Source organism: Cariama cristata, unplaced genomic scaffold (genome assembly GCF_000690535.1).
Source record: "Cariama cristata isolate BGI_N322 unplaced genomic scaffold, ASM69053v1 scaffold3466, whole genome shotgun sequence".
Classification (NCBI taxonomy): domain Eukaryota; kingdom Metazoa; phylum Chordata; class Aves; order Cariamiformes; family Cariamidae; genus Cariama; species Cariama cristata.
Genome location: NW_009622502.1, coordinates 1 through 8,902, shown reverse-complemented (window position 1 = coordinate 8,902; position 8,902 = coordinate 1). Strand labels below are relative to the sequence as shown.

Sequence of the window (8,902 nt, the reverse complement as noted above, 5' to 3'; positions counted from 1 at the left end):
CTTCCGATCGGGAAGAGTCATGCTTGCTACTTTTTTTCCTTTTCTCTTTTCTCCCTTCATGTTTCGCCTTAGCATACTCACTCGCTTGTACTTCATTTAAAAGGTCCCCACACAGAGAGGACTCAAACAATTCCCTGCCGTTCTGGATAGTTTTGGTTATTTTTAATTTGATCTCTGGTGAGCCAGTCTTCTTTGGAATCACCGGTTGTGAAACTGAAGGTGGTGGTGGAGGTGGCAGCTGTGGAGGGGAAGATTTTTCCAGAACTTCGTGCGGCCTTGTGTTAGAGTTTTCCATTTGGTAATATTCTGGGGGACTAAAGTTTCTGACTGTACCAAAACCATTGGCTGAACCATTGGGATATTGACTGTACGTCTGGTACTTGGCTTGAGGTTCGTACATGTTGATTGTTGGTGGGTAGCCATTAGTGATGGGTGGAAGCTCCTCTGTCGTGGGTGTAGGGTACTGAAAGCCTTGCTGCAGGGCAGTTTCGTATGGCGTTTGTCCACCATCTTCAGCAATGTCACTGCTGGCATCAAAGGCATCCTCTTGGCGGATGTTGGCTGAGTCAATGAGTTGAGGTGGTTGCTGAATTGTGTTTCCCATGATCCCTTGCATGAAAGAGAAAGAGAAATCCATTGTTCTGCTCCAGCATCCTTAGCTTTCCCTTTTTCTCATAGGGCCTAAAGGCAGGGGAAGGGAAATAAGAAGTCAGTATAAATCAAAAGATAATAATTAAGCAAATTAAACTGTTGAGGGGGAAAAAAAAAAAAAAATATAGATCTAAAGACCAATTTCCCCCTCTCCATTCAGTAGTCACCCTCTCATGGATTTCGAGAGGACTGGTATTACTGAATCTTTAAAAAGGGCTATTTACACATTTCTGCCCAACAGCTCTTTTACATCATCACTTTTCCAAGACATTTAAAGAAATGTTATAAGCACCTACAAGTGCTTAAAAACTATGAGCTCAAGTGTTACAAAGTCAGAATAATGGTGCTAAAATTCCAATCACTCCTTACAGTCTTCCCAGTTTGGTGCTAGGAAGCATTATTCTAGCACAAAGCAGTAAGACAGCAGACTTTGACCCTCAGGTGTACAGAAGATACCAAGCGCCCTTGACACCTTCATCACTGCAGACTGAACAAGCCAGAAAAGACACAGAAAGACCACTCCATCAAGAGAAGAAAAAATTCTTCCTCCCCACCTCCTTGCCAAAATCCAAGATAGATGAGCAGCCCTTAGGCCAGCAGGAGACCTAAGCCATGGGCTTTTCTGAACAACGGTACAATTAAAGCGAACAGGTCATTCCACCTCAGCTGATGGGAAAACCAGCTCATACTGTACAACAGCCTCAGATGGGGTTTCCCAACCTCTTCCTTCACCAGAAAAGCAGAGTACAATTCGCACCCGGTGGCTCTCAGCAGCTAAGTGAGGCGGGTTGTTCTCCTCACTCTCCACCCTCCCATCTTATTTTAATATTAAACACTTAGGCCTTAAACACTTCGTGGTTCTGAGGGAGAGAAAAATAGCCTCAGTATCAAAAGATCTCCAAAATCTGAGGTTATTCACAGGATTAGATTACAGCTCAGAAAGCTGTCATACACACTTTCAATTTTCCATTGCATATTAAAACACTAAAATCAGACTAGATCAAAGTTAAATTTCCAAAACTCAACTACTGTCTCAGAGAAGGCTTCTGCAGTCATGTAAATAATCTCAATGCTCAACAAGAAGAAATATACAGTGACCTAAAGTTCAGGTAAGAAATACAAGTCTGCTTCCAAGCAAGGTCAATTTAGCCCTTCCAAAGTAAACATAGCTCTGTATTATTTATTCTGCCTCTGTGTAGGCACAAAGGAGGGTTACTGTGCCCTTTTGCTCAGGGTTTGAAATGACATTAACACATCCCACAGATACTTCTCATACTCAGAATCTACATATAACCCTGCCCACATTAAATTCTCACCCTCCCAATGCAATGCATCTCAATATCGAATCTAATAGCTTTCAAAACACTAAGAACACTTCCCTCCTCTGACACGGAAAAAGAAATTGAAGTTATAACAGCAACAACTAAGAACGTCACCAGAATTTTGCTGTATGTTTTGTGGACTTCATACTCAGTTTATATAGATGTTCATATTCATCTTTACTGCCCAGTGCCATCAACTAGAGGCGCATTTGTCACTGTAATTAAGCGACTCAGGGAAACAACTTAACAGCACGACGCTATGCAGCAAAATTCACTAATTGCAGTAACTTTTAAATCCCGTGGCTGTAAAACCATCCCTTCTCTCCAGCAGCTCTCTGCACATCAGCCACAAAACCAAGACAAAAATGTTACCGTCAGGGGGACAGCACATGGAGCAAGCAGGATTGCGTATCGAGGTCAAAAACACAAAACCACCACCAATTCTAGGAAGAGGAAGTTGGACTGTTTGTATATTTACCAATTAATTCTAACTTTATATCTGCCAAACTGAAGAGCAAACAACAGATTTCTCACACTAGTAAGAAACTGCACCCTAGGCTGCTTTTGTTATTAAAACCAGGCTCAATCTTTTTTTTTTTCTGAATAATTAAAAAAAAACCCTTATCTTGAGAAGCTGAAACTGCTTCAGTCATCCATTGCTGGATGGACAGAGTCAAAGCAGAAATAGTTTAAGAAATTTCAGAATTACTCTCAACTTCCCTTTTTTTTTAATTGCTGTTTTCTTTTAATAGTAATTAAATCACGTTCTTTTACCCAAATAATCTGAAAGTAAGATCATCCATTTAGTTTAGAATTCAGCATCAGAATGTTAAAAATGGGATCTGTTAAAGTATATCACGCCAGGACTCAAACTTTGGTGTGGCCATACCAGAACTACAAAAAGCAAAAATCAACTTGCCGAAAGTGAAACTCTGTAAAACAAAAAAACACCATACAGCATTCTGTGCTTCATCAAGAATAACTCTGCTAATGTCACATGGTATTTGAATAATTATGCTTTATGTTTTCCTGCTTATAAGTCTGACTAAGAGTCGAAATTTTCTAAGTTTTGGGTTCTGCTGGAGGATGCTAATCTGATGTGGTAAAATAATTTTAACACTCTTCATTTCTCTCTTGAAGAAAAAGGATGATAATTCGTCTAAAAGACATTTTTTCCCCAGGTGCAGCTTCTTTGGCTTTACTTACAATGTCAAATATCAAGGCAGATTACACATTTCAGTAGACAGTACAGCTCCTCTAACGAGGAAGTACCCCATGGTGTAAGAGGGGAAAAAAAAACAAAACAAAAAAATCTCACTGCTGCTACCAGAGCAACTAATCCTCATCCATCCAACACTATCAGATTTAGAGCCTCCACAAACCTGCGTTTTCAAATCAGCAATGGATATTTACATTCAGGAGACTGCCTTGAAACTGTACATCTGTATAACCACCTTCTAGTCATACAACTCACCAACTACAGACTGAGAACTTGCGCCTCAACTGTTGCAACAGGGAGGAAAAAAAAACAAAACCCCCTCTCTCCTACTACCATGACCTGTGGGTTACATGATCTGGTCATCCTGTTCATTCCTCTGGCAGCAGTTTAATGGCATGTTGCTGTGGACAATGTTACAGAAACTTGGTCTGTTGCCAGGCTGGTATGTTGAGTTCACTTAAATCTTCCTTAAAGACTTCTCTAAAATTGAGGCCCAACATCAGGTGGGGCTGAACACTAGAAAGCTGTTCATACATCCACAGCCAAACATTTCAGTTTGAGAAGCACTGAAATTGTACAACAGCCTAAGCAAAAGGTTTCTGCCCTTAAAAAGTATTACCTTATCCCACCTCTTTGAAATAAAAACAGACCTTTTTCTATTACACTGGCAACTTTCACTCTTTTCTTAAAAGAGCTTCCAGACTCTAAAAAGTTGGAATCTAACAAACTATTTTGTGCAGCATTTCACTGGGACACGAAGGTTTATTTATTCTCTGGGATGTAACAAGCACGTATCTGGCCGATTACAATGTACTTGATTAGGCTATTCGTATTCACCCATTCTAATTCCATCTATAAACATCATTCAAAAGTTGATGATCTACAGACTGTTGAGTGATTTAACAAAGACTGTTTATGAGCCTCAGCCCTGTTTGTAATGGGAAGAACTCCCTGTCACAAGGCTAGAGCACTAAGCCATGACAAAACTACAGGTTTCTCGTCACGGTCACGTCCGTCTGGGTCTACAGTAAGATGCAATACTTGATCAAGGTAGCTAGCAAAACTCCCTACCCACACACAGACAAAGAATGCTCTTGCCAGGACAGTTTATTTTTCTCAGAACGGCTGAAATAAGGTATAGCAGTTTTACTAGTGCTGAGAAGCTGAAGTTCTCTGCTGGTACCTTGGTACAACTATCCCACCAAAGCGGTATTAATGAGATCCAGACACAGTATTAACAGAATTCAAAAGCTGCATGACAGCGTCTGGTCCCTCTTATCTCCTCTACATACAGCCCTCCAGGTCAGAGCCTGCCCATGCTGTATCACTACACACAGCAGTCAGTCCCCAGCTGTGACAGTTCCTAAAGCTGTCAATGCACTCACTTTCACCGCCACTAATTGAAGAGGGTGGGTCATCAGTGTGCTTCGTTTTGTTACGTGACAAAAGTTGTGGATTAATGAACTTCAAAACACTCTACTTACATTGGATTTAGGAGTTATCAGTAAAAGAAAATAGGTTTTTGGTTTTTTTAAAACCCCTTCCTCTCTGGAGCTGACCTGTGTAAAATAGCCCTCGATGTTAGCCTGTGCTTCATAGCCAGGACAGTTTGTACACCTGCCTCATTATCTTCTGATACAGGCTGCAGAAGCAAGCATTATTGCTTCACCGAATTGCTACTCTCAACAGTCTTAAACACAAGAGGTTGTTCTCCTCCCACAGAGCTTACATCATCGAGGGCTTCTTCCTTTCGAGTCTTTCACTGTCATCATGGTTAACACACCCAGATTTTCCCACCCTTCTTCCTCTCCAAAACTCTGCATCGGTTTGTTCATTTCTCAGTTGCTACTCAGGGAAGCAGCATCCGGGCTGCGTTACAGTGAAAGGACAGCCCCTGGAACTACCAAAGTAACAGAACAAAACAATGAAACCTGAACATATAGGAATCTCAGCATTTAAACCTAAGGAAGGCTTACTTTGTAAAAGTCACTCCCAAGCACTAATGCAAAGAATACTCCATTGTCGTTGAAATATCAACAACAGGCTCAAGAGAGGCGTATCTACCCTTCCTCAGCAGAGAAACACTACCTAAAACCACAAGTAATGTGATTTCAGTGATAAGCGTCGATCTTGCAGAAAAGTATTTCAGAATAAATTCTTCTCACTACAACAGCGATTACTCTATTAGATCACAGTATCAGCCTCCTGCAAGCTGTAGAATTTAACTTACAGATACGATCCACATATCCACTGATATGACATTGGAACTCAACCAACAGATAAAGAAACAATTTAATTGTTTCAAGGTTTATAGGAAATGGATACTTTATAGCAGCTGGGAAACGAGTTGAAATCAGCAATACCTTCAGAACTGCAACTGAATTTCCTAATGGGAGAAAAAGAGCTTGTTCGCTAAAACCGAGTAGCCAGCATTCTGTACTTGTCCTTTCCCCCAGAGAATCTGTAGGATCTTCTGATTGAGCAGGAAAACAGGACCGTTTACAGACACCGAGACTCTGCACATGGCCACTGTTTGAGCAAGTATTTTCATGTTGCCCATGGGAGAGTCACAATTCAAAGCATCAGAGAAAAAGTAAATGGAATAAAAAAATATAAGCAGTACAAGATAAGGTAAGTAAACCTAGTAGAGTTCTTACAGCGCTCTTTATTAAATCAACACGAAGTTTGTTTCACTTCCCATGCTGAGCTTCTCAGCTGGACTGAGCGTAACTCGAAAAAAATCAGCTACACCTTCAATAGCGAGTGCCTAGTCATGGGGAAGTTTCAAAGAGATTAGGAATCCGCCGGTCTCACATTTTTCACCAACAATTGCACTTACCTAAAGCCATTTTTAGAATGAATATTTTACAACTTCACTCCCCAAACATAAGATACTTAGAAAGTTCTCAAATACTCCTTTCATGCTGCAGTAGACTAAATAATAACTGACCGCTCAGATTATCAAATAATTCTGAAGAGTGCTGATCCCATTTGATGACAGTTTTTCCTCCTCCCAAAGAGGGAGTTTTGTAGGTTTGCACAAAATACAGCAACACGGCAGGACTTATCTATAAAATACCCCCTGTATTATTGCTCAATCAGGAACGGTAACTATGCAATGTGTAAGAGAAACTTCTTAAATGTCAGAAGCATCTACCGCTATTCATCACCAAACAGGAGCCCAAGGTAAAAACTCCCAAGCACAAGGAAGGAGGACTCTCTCCAAAGCCTGCTGGATACAGAACTTTGAGAAATCGGCTGTACCTAGCCAGAGGCAGCCACAAGCCAGTGCAAAACAACAGAGCTTTCCCTGAATGACCGAGTCCCACGGGGTTCTGTTCACTGGCTACCAGCTGACAAACCCTGCTGGGACCAGCACAGACGCCTGTTAACCTGGGGCTGACTGTCACCACAGGGACGAGCTGACACAACATCTGCTGATAAAAACTGTAGCATGCACGTATTTTAAACAGAGTTTCCACGAAACCTTTTTGAATTAATGTTACCCTTTTCTGTTGACAACCACCATGTGGGTAGCCCTGCCTAAAGCAGTTGGGTTAGCACTTGTTAGAGGCAAGGCATTTTACACAGACTGAAAGTATCTGCTGTGAGAACAGAAACTGTCCTACTGGCTCACTGACTGAGTTGAAAAAGCAATAATTTGAGTCAGTCTTACGTGTTCAGTGAACGGTGTTACTGCCTCATCACCCTGAGCTAGACTTTCTATCAACAGCCTGGAAAGCAGAAGTTCTAGGCCATCTTTAAGCACAAACGACAACCCAACTCCTGTCCATGTAAACCTAAACCAGAGAGATTCAAAGATCTGTTCATATCCTACCACCCCTTCATTACCTGAGTCACCACACATATATTTACTGCCATTTTCTGCACGGCTTCATTCCAATGTATGCCCATATTTAACCTACACTGGTACTGGTCATCTCAAACATCTAATCCACGCAGCAACTATTCTCAATAGATGTTCACTGCTATATGTGTTTTACAGACAGCTGTTTGGCTGCAACAGGCTAGGGTGGTTGGGTTTTTTAAGTGATGCAATCGACTTCTGTTGTGTTTTCATTTCTCCTCTCAAAACCTTAAGACTGCCCAGCTGGAACCATGTGGAACGTACAACTTGGCTTTCGCTGAAGTTCAGCATACACACCTGCCACCAAACTCCTCAGTAGAACTGAACATACCCATGCTTTTTCTACAGTCATGTCAAAAATCACCCGGAGAGCCACCTTTATCAATTATAACAGCATCCTATGCTATTCAAATAGTATGAACTGTAGACAGAAATAAAATATTTATTCTTACTGATTCCTGCATTATTTGCAGTCTGCTTTGTCCCATTTTGTTCTGGTTGTCCTTAAGAAATCATGCATGGAAAGATTTATTTACATATGTTAAGACAATGCCAAGTTTTTCAACAGCATGTAGATTCATTATTAGAAAAACTGTAGCCTGTGGATTTCTACTGACTTCAGCTGGACTGAGCAGTCTCTTCTGGCAGACGCTGATGGTGAATCAGAGGCCTCTTGACAAACTTTAAAGCACGTGGTAAGGCTGACTACTTCCCTATATACCTTAGTAAAGATGGTTTGTTTTCTTTTTTGGTTTTTGTTTGGTTGGTTTTTTAAACGCCAGAAGAAAGAGTCATGTCTAATGTGGTTTTGATAAGGCCACTTTTAACAAGTATCCCATAATGACACGGAAAGAAATAACTCAGATGCAAAGAAAATGCTATGCATTAAAAAGAAAACAAAGAGAAAAGGGGTTTATCTTGGAAATGAGTTTAAAGTACTCATTTGTTTTTAGAGTCTTGGCATTCAAATAGGAAATGCAGAGGAAAATCTTTTGTTCTTCAGCAAAAGTCACGGACTGATATTCACATAAAACCAGAAGTCAGATCTTTGGCAATACCAAATATTGTAAGAGTCACGACGTGCTCTCACATATCAAAACCAGTGTAATAACTGCAACGTGTCTCATGTGAGTCACTTCAAACTCAGGCAAACTTGCTGAACTTAAAAATGCAAAACATGGTTGTATTAAAACGAAACACAGTCTTTGATCATCATCCTCTACTCTTACTCCGTAACTTCATAAAGCACATGCTCACTTTTTGGAGCAAAATCTTTTCAAGCAGTTCATCAAAAAAAAAATAATAATAAAAAAAATCTAACTGCCAAAACATTCCCTGTTGCATCTCTACAATAAACCACTGGAAGACCTAAACAGTCATCAAAACAGGCTAAAATTTTTTCTTCAACTATGATTACAGGCTACTTTACATTGTCTTTTGGGTTGGCTGGTGTATATATAGAATCTATGTTATCATTGAGGTTTTTTTTTTTTTTTTAACAACAAATTGAAAATCTTAAACCTGTATTAAAACTGCCAAGTGCACTGACAGTCAGAGAAAGCAGAATGAGACACAGAACAAAGCAGAGTACAATGCAATAGTACGGCCAAAAAAAAAATAAATGAAGAAACAACAAACCCTTCACTTACACTCAGTTCTTAAAGAGCACGCAATGAAAACCTTTTTATCTGAGAAGTAAAGTACGCGATTCGGTCACAAAGACGGCTTTGCACCGCTTCAGAAGAGCGCGGTGCAGGCTCCAACCCCAAGTTTCTCCCCACCAGAAGGTCTGGGGCTTGCCGAGACCGGTTCCCCCGCGCCGGACCCCGCTCGGCCCCCTCC

General features: G+C 40.7%; 1 protein-coding gene across 3 annotated transcripts in view; it reads right to left on the bottom strand.

Moving 5' to 3' along the window:
* The window catches only part of WHSC1L1 (Wolf-Hirschhorn syndrome candidate 1-like 1), a 35,364-nt gene extending 34,689 nt beyond the window's left edge, over positions 1-675 (bottom strand). For all 3 annotated transcript variants that reach the window (XM_009702338.1, XM_009702339.1, XM_009702341.1), the window contains exon 1: positions 1-675. In XM_009702338.1, coding sequence (XP_009700640.1) covers positions 1-637 — 637 coding nt within the window. In that variant the 5' untranslated portion in view covers positions 638-675.
* Positions 676-8,902: the final 8,227 nt, after the last annotated feature.